At 42.8% G+C, this 17,712-nt stretch overlaps 1 protein-coding gene across 7 annotated transcripts in view; it reads right to left on the bottom strand.

Moving 5' to 3' along the window:
* DAPK1 (death associated protein kinase 1) overlaps positions 1 to 17,712 on the bottom strand; it is a 205,484-nt gene that overhangs the window by 101,042 nt on the left and 86,730 nt on the right. The window contains exon 2 of one of the 7 annotated variants that reach the window (XM_060200470.1): positions 12,986 to 13,090. The exons of the other annotated variants lie outside the window; for them this stretch is intronic. Coding sequence (XP_060056453.1) covers positions 12,986 to 12,996 — 11 coding nt within the window. The 5' untranslated portion in view covers positions 12,997 to 13,090. The remainder of the gene's footprint in view (positions 1 to 12,985; positions 13,091 to 17,712) is intronic. 7 annotated transcript variants of the gene reach the window in all.

Genomic DNA, 17,712 nt, shown 5'->3' with positions numbered 1-17,712 from the left:
GGCCATCATCTCTAATCGCCTCCCTCCTAATTACAACTGTTAAGGGGGGGGGGGGCTGTTTGATTTGGAGGGGTCATGGGTTTCCAAATCATGGACTCCTGGAGTTAGAACTAATCCAGCTTTCAGAGTGAGCCCCTAGCCAGGAAGAAAGTGAATGCACACAGAGAAGCAGGGTTACCACCTCGGCCACAAGCCCACCACCATCTTTGCCCTCCTCTCCTGCTACAAACAGAGGAGGTTCCTCAGTAAGACACTGATACAGATGGCTGCAATGGCTCAATGGATGGGAGAATGTAGCTTCTTCACAGAAAAACAGAAACTCCCTGTATAGTAGGACATTTAAATTTGATTAAAAACTACAAGCAATCCCCATATCGACAAATCCATGTTTGTGAATTTGATTACTTAGTCACATTTATTTGTGGGCTGCGAAAACAGCTCACCAGAGAGTGAAACGGACTTGTGTTTCCAGCTAACATCAATCTAGGCCATATTGTCTTCCTGTTTTGGCGCTTAGAATATAAACAAGCGGGAGTCGGGAGGAGGCAGTGCAGCAGGTAAAGCGCACATGGCGCAAAGCACAAGGACCAGCATAAGGAAACTGGTTCGAGCCCCCAGCTTCCCACCTGCAGGGGAGTTGCTTCACAAGCAGTGAAGCAGGTCTGCAGGTGTCTTTCTTTCTCTCCCCCTCTGTCTTCCCCTCCTCTCTCCATTTCTCTCTGTTCTACCTAACAATGACGACATAACAACAATCGACATCAGTAACAACAATAATAACTACCAAAAAAAGGGCAACAAAAGGGAAAAAATAATATTAAAAAAAAGAATATAAACAAGCGGCATTCAAATATATCTGAAATTTAGTATTAAAGCCCAGTGTCATAAGAACAATGGCTATGGTGCACCTGACAGAGGAAAATATAAAGTAAGACAGGCTTTCTTCAGGCAACAGTTACCCATGAATGAGTTTAGTGTTAATGAATTGACTGCATGTGATAAATAAGATGTCCGTAAACAGTGAGCACATAAAACAGTGTTATATACTGATCAGCTGAAGAAAATGTTATGACCAGCAGTGGACAAGAACATAGCCCTGCACTTTCCCCTCTTAGAAAGAAGCTTCGGTATTTACCAATAACATGTTTGCAGTGAATTTATTAAATAACACTACAAGTGAGGCTCAGTTGTCTATCATTTTTAATGCACTAATAGTCTTTGTCTAACAACTGACAGAACCATTCAAATTTTAGTAAAAAAAAAAAAAGGGAGGGGGAGAAGGAGGATGAAGAGGATCAGGCGGAGGGAAGGAAGAAAAAGTTGGCCAAAAAGGTGGAAAGGTTGCCCTTTGTAAAGAACAAACTTACACCTAATTTCTTTTGCCTGATTTACTCATCTAACTAATTTGATAACTACAGTTCACCCTTTGAACTGTAACCAGTATTCTATACCAAGTAGTGCACATCAAAAATTTTTGAGATTAACTTCATTGCCTTCTCTTCTACCAATATCAAAATTAAGACTCAAAGAGGTTATTACAAATTGCCCCATTCAAAAATCATTCAACAACCAAGTTGCATAACCTCAAAATAATTGAAACAAGTGTATTTGCTCCAAAGCCCTCGTCACTAAGTTCAGTTGCTATGTACTGTTATTTTCCCCTCACTATAAGGTGCAAACCACTCCCCTTTGAAGTTATAGCCAAGACTCCAACAGCATTCGACACAAGACTTTGGAAAGGGAAAGAGAAAGAGAGGGGCTGGGTTAAAAATTTGGAACCTATTTTAATTAACTGAAACCATCACAATACCATGCTTTGAGATACTTGGTAACAAAAAGAAAACCACATGGGTGTGTGTATGCGCTCAGGAAACACTACAATCACAATTAGAGAGAACCACAGAATAATTCTCAAGATCAACAATTTTTTAATATTTTTATATTTATTTTTATTTATTTATTCCCTTTTGTTGCCCTTGCCCTTCGTTGTAGTTATTAATTATTGTTGTTGTTATTGATGTCATCGTTGTTGGACAGGACAGAGAGAAATGGAGAGAGGATGGGAAGACAGAGAGGGGGAGAAAAAGACAGACACCTGCAGACCTGCTTCACCGCTTGTGAAGCGACTCCCCTGCAGATGGGGAACTGGGGGCTGAAACTGGGATCCTTAGGCAGGTCCTTGCACTTAACCCGCTGCTGCGCTACCGCCCAACTCCCAACAAGCAGTTTTTATGAAGCCTACTGCATGTTTTTTGCAGGTCTAATCGATTTCATAGTGCCTTCAAAATAAACTCGCTGAACTCTCAGATCTTGAAGGAACTTTGCTCACTTGGGGTTAAGAAAAGATAGGCATACACCAATCAGAATGGAAGAAAGCTAATCTGTATGAATGTGACAGCGGGCTGGCACCTAACCCAGGTTCTTGTGGTCTGATTACTGACCTCCATCAGAAACCAACATTAAAGCAAAATGAGTGTGGATTCGAGAAAAAGATAACTGAAATGGCATACACTTTCTTCTTCCCACACACCACAAAATTTTGTCTTTGCTTTGAAATATCAAAAGTTTAAGTTTTTTTTTTTTTTTGCAGTGAATATAATGGATACTATTTATGGCAATAACTATTGTGAATACCTTACATTAATACTGGAAGTTTTACTTAAATCACACAGTTGATAAATTCCATCTCCCTCCTCTTACCAAGTCTTCACAAAAAGGTTTCTAATTATCACAAACCAACTTTTACATTTAAACCCGTATGTCCAACCCCCTGGCACAAACCTAGTGCTGGGTTATGGACCACTTACTTATTTCTGAGAGAGTCGTGGCAGCTTGAATCCTGCTTGAATATTAAAACTGCAGGTCTTAGATAAGAGGCAAGGTGACAGAAATTAACTTTTTATTTAAAATATATATATTTATTTATTTTTAATTTTATAGGACAGGGAAAGTAATATAATAGGGGAGGGGGAAAGAGAGGGGAAGGGAGGAAGGGGAAGGGGGAGAGGGAGAGAGCAAGGGTCCCTGCTTTACCACACATGAAGCGTTCCTTGTAGGTGGGGACCAAGGACTTGAACCTGTGCCCTTACACATGGTAACATGTGCTCTGAACCAGGTTCCACCATCCAGCTCCTACAAATGAACTTTCCAGATTAGTTAACACTTGACAAGAATTCACTTGTATGGCAGGGAAAAGACCCCAAAAAGGTCTTAGAGATGAATGGGAGTGACAAGTACTTAATACTGAAAGGATGTGGCCACTAAAGGCAAAAGGCTAAGGGAAGAACACCAGGTTGCCTCCTGAAAGCTGAGCATCCGTCTGGCGTGAAGCAATGCAGGTCCCATCTCAAACACAGTACCCTCCTCACGTTCACACAGATGAGCCCTCTCATCACTCCAGCTAATGTGGGTTCACTTTGCAGGTTCTTCACTCTTATCTTGCAGAAATCACCCAACTTCCAAGTAAGTGCTGCATCGTTTAGGAAGGATCTGTATGCCAGAACCAAAACCCAACATCAGAAAACCCAGAATACTCTTCACTGAAAGGCCTTCATAGATTTCTGGCTGAGCTGGGTTTATCGCTGATCCCTATTTATCCTTCCCCATCTCCACAGAGAAGCAGACTCCACTCAGGAACAAACAAACCTTAACACTCCAACAAGACTCAATAAATATACCACTGCCCAAGCCTCATTCCCACTGGCCTGGATGTTCTGGGCATATATCATAGCAACATCACCCTTAAAAGGGACACAAATGGAGAGAAAGCACTTTGTTCTTTTACAGTGGAAACTTCTTCCATGTTAACCCATCCATTGCAAGATTTCAGTAGATGAGGAAGACTGGAACTGGGGACTTCTGCACCAAATTGTGTTCAATTGCCTTGGAAAGCCTCCTCGGTGCAGCCCACACTTAGCACTGCTCTCTTTCTGTCCTCTGAAAAGCTTAACAGAAAGGCAAACTTTTTTTTTTTTTTAACAAAACAGCCAAGCTGGCAATTTATGAACCTTATCATTCCAAAAACAAACTATTCTGAACTGCTACCAGTGCTAAGCTAAAATGACACATAGCTGGAGAAGGGTTCACCCACTGCTACAAGATGCCTGGGTGCCAACAGGGAGAAAAGACAGAGTTTACCCTAGAGGACAAACAGCAGCATGTCACCCTGGGAACCCGAACAATACCTACTTCAGAAAGGAAGGAGACAGAGTAGCTGGGCCTGGGGCAGGCTGGGGCCACAGGAGGGCACACTGAGCAGGCAGAGAGGTGGACCCTTGGGGGAGAGAATCCTCCCACAGGACAGGACCACACAGAGAAATCAATCTTCCAAGAGCAGTCAAATCACCAGGACCCACAGCTTCACGAGCTGTGAAGCAAGTCTGCAGCTCTCTCTCTCTCTCTCTCTCCCCTCCCTCTCTCTCTCTCACTCTTTCTCTCTCTCTCTCTCCCCCCTCCCTCCCTCCCCCCCCCCAATTCTCTTTGTCCTATCCAGTAAAATGGAAGAATGGCCGCCAGGAGCAATGGATTCCTGGTGCTGGCACTGAGTCCCAGTAATAACCCTGGAGGGGGGGAGGGGAGGGGAGGGGAGGGGAGGGGAGGGGAGGGGAGGGGAGGGGAGGGGAGGGGAGGGGAGGGGAGGGGAGGGGAGGGGAGGGGAGGGGAGGGGAGGGGAGGGGAGGGGAGGGGAGGGGAGGGGAGGGGAGGGGAGGGGAGAGGAGAGGAGAGGAGAGGAGAGGAGAGGAGAGGAGAGGAGAGGAGAGGAGAGGAGAGGAGAGGAGAGGAGAGGAGAGGAGAGGAGAGGAGAGGAGAGGAGAGGAGAGGAGAGGAGAGGAGAGGAGAGGAGAGAAGAGAAGAGAAGAGAAGAGAAGAGAAGAGAAGAGGAGAGGAGAGAAGAGAAGACAGGACCCAGGACCCCAAGGGTCTGGCTTCTTGCACAAGCCTGGTGCTGCCAGGGGGTCAAAGAAACCAAATACACAGAGTATCGGGTGGCTTGAGTTGCCTCTTGATAATTAAGGAATTAGAAAACCTGAGAAGGTCAGGTCTCCAAAGCAACAAAGATTAAGAAGACTGCAGTGGGTATCTACGTTCACTTGTCCCTGTAATACCTCATTGGGGGGAAGGTCTACGACCCATCTAGCAAGGTATCTCCCAGATAAAGAGATGTTCCTTGGAGAGAGGGTTTCATGGCTGCCGTGCCTATTAAAGGTAAATCAGGTAAACAGAGTCACAACCGGTTTCTGTATCAAAACTCAACAGACTTGGGGTGCTCTTGTGAATGTAGTTACAGCATTCAGTGTTACAGAGAATGTGAGGCTGTTGCTAACCACAAGGTTTTTGTTTGTTTGTTTGTTTTTCCTGGAGGGGCTGGGGGTTTCATTTATAGAGCATTTTGTTTCAATTTACTTAGTTAGCTTTGGTCCTTTCTATCAGTTAAATGGTTGGTTTCACAACAGTACATATTGTTAGCATTTAATTTTCAAGTGAGCTGCATTTGGAGGTTTTTCTTTTGATTTATTTATTTTACCAGGGTTATCGTTGGGACTAGGTACACCTGCATAAATCCACCATTCCTGGTGGTCATTATTTTTCCTAGAGGGCAAGAGGGGAGAGAGAGAAGAGGGAAGGGGAGAGAGAGAGGAGATAGAGAGGGAGAGGGAGAGGAGATGAAAGAGAGAAGACAGAAGAGAGACAGAGAAAGACAAAGATAGCTAAAACACTGCCCCACCATTTGTAACACCTTACATGTGGGGACTGAGAGTTTGAACCTGGCTCCAACTGGTATATGATAATGTACTGGACCCCTTGAGGTTATATTTACTAAGGTTCCATGTAACTCACAATGCCCCTCTTGCAGTCCTGGTGAAGTTGTGTGCAGAAAAGGGATAAGGAGGGGCCCACAAGGCTTCAGACCCTTCTGGGGACTCTGGTCCATCAGAGAGTTGGGAAACTAGATAGTTCATTCGACCTGGAGGGAATGTGGGCAACCCATCATCTCAAGCTGGTTCTCCTCTGCCTCTTTCGGCTATAAGTGGCTGAGCGAAATTAAGCAAAGACAGTGTTCTCAGTTCTGCAATCAGCCTCGTAGCATCTGAGACTAGAAAGACACTACCCTCAAGAGTATGGTGGTGACGGGGAGGAAGCCAGATCTCACAGACACCAGAGAGTGGATCCTGCCACGGCACTTCCCTGAGTCTGGAGGAGCCTAAAGATAAATGCCCCATCTGATTCTGGGTGCAGGTTCACTGGTTTCTGTTACTCATTGCTATACCTGAACTAGCGTGATTCAGATGCGGTCTGTGATTTTAGGAACTCGTGGACCCACAGAAATTAACACTTCCATATAAACAGTGGCTCATTCTCCGAGGGGTGGGAGGAACTTTGTCTAGCAGGGCTCAGCACCACCTCTGCCCCTAACTCACATGTACAAAAAGACATGGTTGGTGCTAATCACCATTTATTTGATTTTATTTTTTAAAGCTATAAGACAAAGGAAGGAATAAAAGTATCAGAAAGGTGTGTCCTTTGATGCAATCTAATCAAGGCTTCAAATGGGCAGAACAAACAGTAAAACTTCAAATACTTTCTCTAAACATAGCACAACCCACATTGGAAGCAGGTTTGCCCTGCAAGTCCAGTCTTAGGGAGAATAAAATGCCTTTCTAAAAAAAAGGATATCACACCAGGATCAGTCCTCTCTTTTAGTCACCAGTGACTGTGTCAGATGCTGGAGATTAGACAACCTGCCCCAAACAAGATACAAGCTGCAGAAGCCCTCTGTGGCCCAAGTTGAGACTTAAGAGGAGTCTGTCCCTTATCTGGTCACTGTAACCTTAGCCTCCTACCCCATAAGTCAATCTCCTTTCAGCTACTGGGCTAACACAGCTGTAAGGTACAACCTGCTCTTAAAGTCAGCATGCTGGGGTGATGGTGGTGGGTGGCATTTGGAAAGGTAGCAATAAGCTTCATATAATTTCATGGGAGGGGAAAAAAAGGAGCTGAACTGAATTTCCTTATTCCATGGCCAACAACAACAACAAAAAAGTCAGGCTCTGTCAAAATATTAAGCGTCATAACGGGAAATAACTACCTTAAAGCACTAAGGAAAAGTTGGACATATCTACGGGCATGGGTGATACTTGGCAATCACTACAATGACTTTTATAGATTATCCAAAACTACAGATATGGTAATCCCAGATATGTGCAGAAGCACTGCAGAGAGATGTTTGGATATTTCCATGTTTTCTCCTCATTTAAGACAAAGGTTTGTTGTTGTTCTTGTTTTTGCCTGTATGTGTTCATGGGCAAGGTTGAAACCCTCAGTTTCCCCTCTGTCATGGAAGAACAACCTTCATCTTATCCCAAGAAGTCATATCTTGTATTGGTGAAGAGTTTGGACCTGAGTGTCTTTGAAAAAATTCAGATGTGCTTGATATTATGTGGCTTTTGTAAGACAGATGCTCATGCAAGATGCTGTACACAGGCTTTCTGGTTCCAGCAAATGAAGACCACTAAGGGTTTTCCTTCTCTGAAGATGCAAGATACACAGGCCTAGGTTTCAATGGGGTAGCCAATGATTATCTGGCTGTCAAGCCCAGCTGAGAAGAATCTTTCCCACAATGCTCTTGGCCAAGCCCTTTCCCATGAAATCCATGGATCAGTCACCCTACCCTGACTGCTCTGATCAGATGGAGACTCACATCACAGAGGAAGTCTGAGAGAGGAGAAAACAGGTAGAAGATCGAGAGGGGTCATTTCAGGCCAGGCGAGGAGAAGCTGGCAGGGAAAGTCACTGCTGGAGTTACCTGAAGAGAGAACCACACAGATAAAACTGAAAGACGATAAGTTAAAGAGAAAACAGAGCTCCCGGGAAGTCTGAGTGTTTCCTCAATGGAAGCAGAACTCCCTGGAAGCCTGCCATGTGGGCTGACCTCACCCCAGCGAACAGACCCAGGTGAACATGAGACTTATCATCGCAGGCAGGGGAGATCTGTAAATACCACAGCACAGCCAGAAGACAGAATACACAGATGAGGAACAGGTATCACTAATCAGGTATTAAGTCAAACACTAAAGAAAAACTGCATAAAATAATGTCTCTTACAGTCTGAAAGAAATACCTCAAAGACCTTTGCACGTCCCCAAAAAATGGAATCTGAGTTCAGAGACTTGGAGTCTAACAGGGGCGTCAGGAGCATTGTCTGATGAAAACGACCCTGTGGCAGGCATACAGGGAAGGCACTGCATGTGAGATGGGGGTCATGGATCTGTCCCTGTGTTCATGTGATTGAGAAGCCTTTCTGCTTTTTGTTTCTACTTCCTCATCTGCACTGAGGGGGAGCTGAGGGAATCCGGACCCCTCCTTACACAGATGATAGTTTCTTTTTTAATGAGGAACTTTTTTACATATTTATTGCCTTTTGTTGCCCTTGTTGTTTTATTATTGTAGTCATCCTTGTTGGATAGGACAGAAAGAAATGGAGAGAGGAGGGGAAGACAGAGAGAGGGAGAGAAAGATAGACACCTGCAGACTTGCTTCACTGATTGTGAAGTGCCCCTCGCAGGTGGGGAGCCGGGGGCTCGAACTGGGATCCCTACACCAGTCCTTGCTCTTTGTGCCACCTGTGCTTAACCCACTGTGCTACCGCCCGACTCCCCAGATGATGGCTTTTGACCCTGCAGAGCTGAAAGGCTGTCAAAATACCTCCCTGATTTTTGCCACTGGGACAGAAAGCATGTGCTTATATGTAGTCAAGTGGAAACACACTGGTCAAGCAGGATACCTAGTTTCAAGGTCTACCAGGACTTCCAAGAAGGTAATGAGGCCCAAAGAAAATGATGGCTGTGGGACGATCTAACAGGAAGAATCTGACTTTGGCAATGTCCTCGGCAAGCACATCAAGTTGCACGTTCCTCCCAAGGCCGTGTGTGCAATATTCCACTCTAGGTGCTAACTTCCAGTGATCTACACCAACTAGAAGAACTGAGGGCAGCTGGAATTTGGTATGAAGTATAGATCTGTGCCAGCAGGAGCTAGGTGGCTTCATGGTTACAGTGAACTCAGAGAGGAGTGTTGACTGAACAGCCAGAAGCCCAACTCAGACAGTTTAGAACTTAATTCTCATCCCAGGAAAGTGAATAGAATCCACTTATGTACGTACTTTACAATTTGTTAAGCACTCACGGGAGATGTGTCACTAGTTAACCACATTCAGCACCAAAGAAGTAACACTAGAAGAATAAACGTACTGAGTTTGAATTTTAATGCCACTCATAGTGATCTGCTAATATACGACTATTCCCTCCTCCACCTGATTGAGTCTACTTCTGAGGCCTCTTACGTAAACCTGAACTTCATTCAAAATGTCCTTTAATGGGGGTCAGGTGGTAGTGTAGCAGGTTAAGTGCACATGGCGCAAAATGCAAGGACCTGTGTAAGGATCCCGGTTTGAGCCCCCAGCTCCCCACCTGTGCGGGGGGGGGGGGGGGGGTCGCTTCACAGGTGGTAACACAGGTCTGCAGGTGTCTGTCTTTCTCTCCCCCTCTCAGTCTCCCCATCTCTCTTGATTTCCTAGGCCCATCAATAACCCTGGAGGCAAAAAAAAAAAGTGTCCTTAGGGCTTGTAGTTCTATTTGGGGATTTTTGTTTGTTTTTTCCTGTACTTTGTAATTCTTTGGTAAAATGATCACTGAGTTCTTGAATCTTTTTTTTTTAATTTTTTTATTACTTATTTTCCCTTTTGTTGCCCTTGTTGTTGGATTGGACAGAGAGAAATGGAGAGAGGAGGGGAAGAAAGAGAGGGGGAGAGAAAGATAGACACCTGCAGACCTGCTTCACCGCCTGTGAAGCGACACCCCTACAGGTGGGGAGCCGGGGGCTCGAACCCAGATTCTTACGCAGGTCCTTGCGCTTCGCGCCACCTGCACTTAACCCGCTGCACTACTGCCCGACTCCCTGAGTTCTTGAATCTTAAGTTTAGTTTCTTGGATTGATTTCCTGATGAGTTTTCTGAACACTATCTCTGTCACTTCTTCCTAGATTTGTCTCTGTCTGGTCCTTTGAGGTCCTGTCATTGCGGTCTGTGCATTTCTCAGTTTCCGCATTTAGTGCGGCTTTCGTTGTTGTGCCAGCAGGAGACGCTGTGGATAAGGTGTTCAATTTCGCTGTTCATCTATCTTTGATGTCAGTATAGGGTCTCACTGCTATTGTTCTAGCCTCTGGTGGTGGTTGGGGAGGAGTTAACAGCATTGGAGAATTCCTTTGTCCTTAGTGTTCAAAGACAAAGCAAGATTTATGGCCTCCAAAATTCCTGCCTGCCTTCCTCCAGCCTCATGCTCTGTTCTGTAAGTATCAAAACTGCACCCTCAGCCTCTGAGCAAGGCTTCTTAAGTTTTCAGACCTTTTCTCTCACTTCGGATAAGGCCTGTCTATACCCACTAGTGGCTAAGTTGAGTTACTTAAAAAGTCACAGTTGTGGAGATGGGGAGATTTTAGCCTGAGTCACCAGGCCAATTTAAGGCTTTTGATGTCAATATAGGGTCTCCCTACTGTTGTCCCAGCCTCTGTGGGGTAACAGCATTAGAAACTTTATAAGGGGAGCTGGGTGGTGGTGCACCTGGTTGAGTGCACATAAACAATGCTCAAGGGCCCAGGTTCAAGCCCCCAGTCCCCACTTGCAGGGGGAAAGCTTCACAATGGTGAAACACTGCTGCAGGTGTCTGTCATTTTCCCTCTCTATCTCCCCCTTCCTCTTCTGGCTGTCTCTATCCAATAAATAAAGGAAAAAAAGTAAGTAAATAAATAAGAAACTTAAGTCACAGTTGTAAACTGGTGAGTTTTTAGGGGATTTCTTTTCTTTTCTTTCCCCTTTTCTTTTTCTAACAATTGTTGTTGCTTTCACTCTAGCCCAGTATTGGTGTGCCTCGGTTGCTAATGTCCCAATTTGGCATCAGCCATCCTTTTTGGTCCTGGGAATCTCGCCCTCATCCTTTTTCTGTCTACAAGCCACCTGTGGCTTGCTTAGTTTCTGGAGAAATCCTAGTCCCATTTTGCTGAGTGTTCAGGTGATCTTTGTTGCTTTGTCTAGTTGATGGGGAGAGTGAAGCAAGTCTGCTGTTTATTCCATAACTGTGCCTTAGAAGTTCCCCTCTACAAGTTTGCTTTAAGAACGTCCAGGCCCCAGGACAATCCATGTCACTTATACTTTATTTATACTTTTTATACTTTGATAATTTATACTTTTCTCAAGTATTCACTGGGTTGTAAACTGGCCTTTGGGTGCTACCCAGGTGCCTTGCAAGGTTGTCAATGGCTACAATCAGTGTATCTGAGCTTATGTATTTATTTCAAAAGCAGAAATACATTGCAATCCTCATGTGGGCATGAATACTACAAGGAAATTCTGCCAGTTTCCTTGGGGCTAAGGTCTCCTTGGAACTTAGTATTTTGCATAAACTGTTGACTTTAAGTCATAACTCTGGGTAAATCCCCTGGTTAGTACACAACTTAAATGGTTTTTTTTAAATAATTTTTCAGTCATTAAGCAAGCAACTGTAGTTAGCTCTTGAAATATAATTTGCAAACTCCAAACTCCACCCATGTTAAATATCTCAAGAATGAAAAATGGAAAGGAACCACTTGGGATCTTTCAGACTAACACAAAACAGCATAAATTTGCATAAATTAAGAAGTTTAAATTAACTTCAATTTTAGGAGGGGCCCTAACTTAAACTCAATCTGAGAAAGAATGCGAACAGAAAAAAAAGAGTATGGCTGGTCAAAGCTAGTGGTATAGCAAAGGAGGAAACAAAACTACTATTTATTCCTTTATTTTCATTTGTTTATTTTTATTTTCATGCAGTGCTGGGCCTCAAACATGCATGATACCACCACCCTAACCTAATTTTTTTTTTTCATTCTTAATTTTAGAGAGAAAAAGAAGGAAAGTGAGATACAGAAGAGGAGAGACATCAGAACACCACTCCACCATGGCGCTCTCCTGCATGCTGTCCATGATGCTTCCGCATCCCGCACTGCCTAAACCCAAGGCCTCGTGCATGCATAGGTGAGCATGCAAGCAGGGAGCTCTATCCCAGCTCCCAATAAACTAATTCTATCTTCATTTTTTCATATTTGTGTTCTACATTCTTCCTAGAGGGAAGAGATGTGAGGACATTGTTGGAGTGGAACTGAAGTATACATTTAGAAGAAAGATAATGAAAAGACTTGCCTGCTTAGGCATTTAAAAGAAGTTTAAGTTTTAGTATGGTAGAAACAATCTCAAATCATTGTGGGTGGTCTTGGACAACAATTAAGGAGTCATGCTATACCGGTATTCAAAAAAGTACTAAACTGGATCCTGAAGATGAATTACTTTGCTAGCAGTCTCCAGCAAAGAAAGAGGTAGAGAGAGTGAATACATTATTGACCAGATAAATTAAAACAGTAGGTGATCAATAGGCTGTAAGATCAGTAAGAACTTTGCTCTTGAGCCCCTGCTGGGTTACAAGACAAGCAGAAACGGGAAGTGACAAAGACAAGAAAGAAAATGTTTTGATTTCAGCAAGATCAGTGACACAATTTTTCATGATATTTTTGTAGATGAAAATGGTGAATCACCATGTGGCAAGCCATAAGGCTCTCAAGTTTAGCACAGTCTTAGACAAGACATTTTTCAGTATATCAGATGAAAGCACATTCACCATATTTTAAAATAACAAGTCTAAAAAGAATGGCTATGTTTATTGACAGAAACTAGTATCTAAATTATCCCAACAGAATGAATAATGAAATCTGTAATAGAAAATAAACAGACACCCCTATAATTAGTCTTTAAGAAATTTATCTGACATGACAGTGGTTCATACAGAAATACTTGGTAGTTCTAGTCAAACACAAACAACACAAGCACAGTGTGACCTCACTTCTGACACCGTGGTGGGTCCCAGAAAAGGTAAAGCAGCTAACACACTCCCGTACTGGTACAAACTTGGGCCCCATGTGTGACACTTGCACTTGGTGGTGCAGAGCAGAGCAGAGCAGAGCAGGAAGGTTTTATTCTAGGCATGAAGAGTGTGGCTGGTTATCTGCAAGGCTGCCAAGAGGAAACAAACCATCAGGAACAAGTGAGGGATTAGAATGGTCTCTTGACTGAGTCCATCTTAAGATGTCCTGTTTCTATGGACTGAAAAAGTCTGAACTTTTCCACTAAAGCTCTAGTTTGTTATGCCCTTCGTTCAACTAGAAGAAACTGTACTGCTGAGGACAGGCGACATCCTCTGACAGTATTTCTTTGTGCACTTTCCAAATTCTATTATCCTAATGATCTTTCCAGATTGAAACCCAAAGTAAAATCCATACTGACATCAACTTCTTTAGGTCTCTGTATGGAAACACAATCTATTGATCTGTGTCTTGTGATTAACTTTCCAAAGTGACAGTGATTCCTCACAACCTCACAATGAGTGGAAATGCATAGTGGAAAGTGAAAGAGATTAGATCAGGCAATAGGTGATAACAGTATCAGATGCTGACTCCACTCCCTGATCTGGCCTCTCCAAATCTATACATTTGAGTTTGTCTACAAATCCATGCAACTCTATGTTGAGAAAGAAGAGGGAAAACCCCACCTTGGTAGGATCCATATACCCCCTTTCTTTCAGCTAATGTTTGCTAACTGAGTAGATAAATCTATTTGTTCAGACTTGGGCCTTGAAATTCCAATTTTCTCTGGTGAGCTTTTCATTCTTTGACTAACCACTAAAAAAGAGCGGTTAGATAATTTGCATTACTAGGTCTATGGAATCTGGTAAATGCATATGGAAACAACTAAGCAAGGTGACTTATAGAATGCTGAATGAACTTTTAAAATGGTAGAGTTGTGTCACTATACGACTGTCTCAGAAGAAAGTTAAAGAGATACTTGTGGAATATTCAGGAAGCGAATCATCGCTAATTTAGCACATTAATCTTTAGAAGACAAAAGATCTGACTGCTGACCTTATTAAAAGAATAACAGAGACCAAACTTATCTGGGAAATCCAGACTATCTGTCCCAGGTATTTTTCTTTAAAATGTGTGACTACAGTTTCAACTATGTCACTTAGAAACACGATAGTGTTTTTTTTTTTTTTAATAATTTTTTATGGGGGGAATTAATGGATTACTGTTGACAGTAAACTCAATTGTTGGTACGGGTGTGAAACTTCTGTGTTCTATGTAACACTCTAGCCCCTCCCTCCAAAGTCCTCCTCCACCATCAATGGTGAGTTTAGGGAAATACTCAGAAGAGTTACATTTCTCCAGCTGGGAGTATAGCTCAACCTGCCAACACCCATGTCAGTGGAGAAGCAATTACAGAAGCCAGACCTTCCACCTTCAGAATCCCGTAATGATCCTGGGTCCATGCTCCCAGAGGGATAAAGTACAGGAAAGCTTCCAATGGAGGGGATGGGATGTAGAACCCTGGTGGTGGGAACTGTATCCCTCTTATCAAACAGACTTGTCAACCATAATTAAATCAATTAAAGAAGGAGGAAGAAAAGAAGATGATGATGATAAGCATGATGATGCTGCTGATTGTATTGTTTCAGTCATTCAACCTATGGTCTTCTGTTATGGTGGCCCAGGTTGACAGATACACACCTCCCACTTCACTTTGCTTTAAATTACTTGGTAAAATCAGAAAGGTCACCCAAATTCTAGCAATTCTTTCAGTGTTGCTTTACATACAAGTAATTCAGATCTCGTAGATACTCCAGCTCATTACGGAACAGAGAAAGGAGGTTACTCAGTCAAGGGTCACATTCCAGCAGAGCACAAAGGACATCTCTGTTGAAATGAAGTCGCTTATTTTACATAGGATATCATTTAGAAGGTCTTCTAGATGCTTTTTCCTTTGGAGTTTTTTATTTATTTTGTTTACAAAGTAAACTCTATATGTGAGGCCTGCTTGGTTTGAACTAAATTTCAGTTAAAATTGACAACATTAAGCCTTAAGAGTTTCAAGCTACAGAAAATAAGAGGGAATAAATATTTAAAAATACATATGACCCTTAAGCTCATGATCCAGTCCAGGTAAAGAGCATAAGGGTGGTAGCACAGCGGGTTAAACGCATGTGGCACAAAACACAAGGACCGGCGTAATGATCCCAGTTCAGGCCCCCAGCTCCCCACCTGCAGGGGAGTCGCTTCACAGGCAGTGAAGCAGGTCTGCAGGTCTCTATCTTTCTCTCCTCCCTGTCTTCCCCTTCTCTCTCCATTTCTCTCTGTCCTATCTAACAACGACAACATCAATAATAACAACAATAACTACAACAACAATAAAAAAACAACAAGGGCAACAAGAGGGAAAATAAATAAATAATTTTAAAATTTTTAAAAAGAACTGTTGGTTTGTTCCACTAAGCGGACCCTCGCCCCACTAGGCAGAACTTCTCTAAGTTTCCAAACGAGTTCAATCAGGGCAGGTTTTCAGGCTGCCTCTGTTTTGTAGGCAGGTGGAGGTATATTGCTTTTGACACACAACATTAGTTTCCAGTGGCCAAAGGGAATTGGGGTAGTTAGAGAAAGAACAAAATTCTAATTTACAAGGGAGTTGGGCAGAAGTGCAGCAGGTTAAGCACAAGGACCTGCCTAAGGATCCCGGTTCAAGCCCCTGGCTCCCCACCTGCAGGGGAGTCATTTTACAAGCGGTGAAGCAGGTCTGCAAGTGTCTTGTCTTTCTCTCCCACTCTCTGTCTTCTCCTCTCCCCATTTCTCTCTGTCCTATCCAACAACGATGACATCAGTAACAACTACAACAATAAAACAAGGGCAACAAAAGAGAATAAATAAATATTTAAAAAGAAATTCTAATTTATAGCCTAAACTAGCTACAAAAACACTCAGAGGTAGGCATAAGCCTACCTCAAAATTAAAGTGAGATGGAGAAAGAAAAAATGCCTCTGAAGACACTGGAGTCAACTTTCTCTATTATAATAAAGAACTTGAAAGGGAAGGGAGAAATAGGTAACACAGACAGACATACCAACTAACTGATCAACCTGCAGCACTGCAGCACTTAGGAGACTTTTTCCCTGCAGGTGGGGACGAGGACTCAACACCAAGTTGTATAAAGGTACTGCATTGAAATAATGATCAAGTGTTCGTGTTAAATGTGCTTGCTTGCTATTAGAATCATTCTCTAAGCACTGTTTCTTCCTAACACTTAAGAATAGCCTGTTCATTTAGAAGTTTGACTTTGTGTTCATACCTGGAAGATGCACATATGAACTACTTCTACAGGGACAATCCCATCACTGTGGGAGTTCCACAAAGGGCTGAAGGAGAAAGTACTACAGTAGGGAGTAAAATCAGACAGCATAGGAACAGGTATCAATACTTGCAGACACTCTTATTCTAACCGTAGACTCAGTAAGGGCTCAACAACAGTATCTGAGACAAACTAAACTGTGGCACAAGAAAATCCAAATGTAAAGAGATAAAGGGACTGGAGAGAGAACACAGCAGTTGTACTTCAGACTTTGATGCCTGAAGTTCTGAGGCCCCAGATTCAGTGCCTGACACCACCCTAAGACAGAGTTGATCGGTGTTCTGGTTAAAAAATACTAAGACAATAACAATGAAGAAAGAGATAAATAGGACAAAATTCATTACTATGTACTTTTCTAAAGCATGTAGCCTTTTTTTTTTCTAAAGATAACAGAGAAGTAGAAAGAATAAAAGAGACCACAGTACTGAAGCTTCCCTCAAAGTGATGGGAACTGAAGCTTCCCTCAAAGTGATGGGAACTGGGTTCCAACTTGGGTCAAGCACATGGCCAAGAAGGACACATAGAAGTGAGCTATTGCATAAGCCTGATGACACTTAGGTGTGTTGGGGGGTGGTGCACCTGGTTGAGCACAAATGTTATAATGCTCAAAGACCCCAGTCCCCACCTGTAGGGGGAAAGCTTTGCGAGTGGTGAAGCAGGTCTGCATGTGTCTCTCTTTCTCCCTCTCTTATCTTCCCCTCCCCTCTCGATTTCTGGCTGTTTCTATCCAATAAATCAAGATAATTTTTTAAAAAATGGAAATTATACATGTGAGTACAAAATATTTGAGATTATTGGAACACCCCAACAAAAGAGCGAGACAGACAGACAGACTTTTAGTCATCTATGATCATCTTGCAAAATTCCTCTATCATATAAGGTAATTCATTCACAGGTTTAAGGATTAGAAAGAAGAAAGAGATCATGGGAGTAACTATCTGAGTCTACAAATCCCCCAAATGACCTAACCAGAGCTAAAGATCATTTCTCTTATTCTTTATCTTAAATTAGGAACTGAAACAAAGACAGTTTCTTGAAGAACAGACAAAGCAGCCAGTTCTGTCTTTAGCCATGAGGTCTGCCTAGCCACAGTTAATGGTTTTCCTTTAATTGCCACCTAATCACCATCTACATGCTGTAGCCACTGTCTGTGACTAGGTAAGGACTTGTTATTGTCTAATTCTCTATTTACTGGCCATATAGTCCTGTTTAAAAACAAAAACAAAAAAGTCAGCAAATGTCAGTGATCTACACTGTGTCACCTCTAGGGCTCTGTTACAATATTTAACACATACTCATTTGTTATACATAGTTGTTGTTTCTTAGAAAACCATAAGTCACCAGCATCTATGTGCCAGTAGTCAGTGTTTAGTAAAATTTAATTGGAAATATGGTCCAAAGAT

Source organism: Erinaceus europaeus, chromosome 10 (assembly GCF_950295315.1).
Source record: "Erinaceus europaeus chromosome 10, mEriEur2.1, whole genome shotgun sequence".
In the NCBI taxonomy this organism is placed as follows: Eukaryota; Metazoa; Chordata; class Mammalia; order Eulipotyphla; family Erinaceidae; genus Erinaceus; species Erinaceus europaeus.
This window is presented reverse-complemented; position numbering and strand designations above follow the sequence as displayed.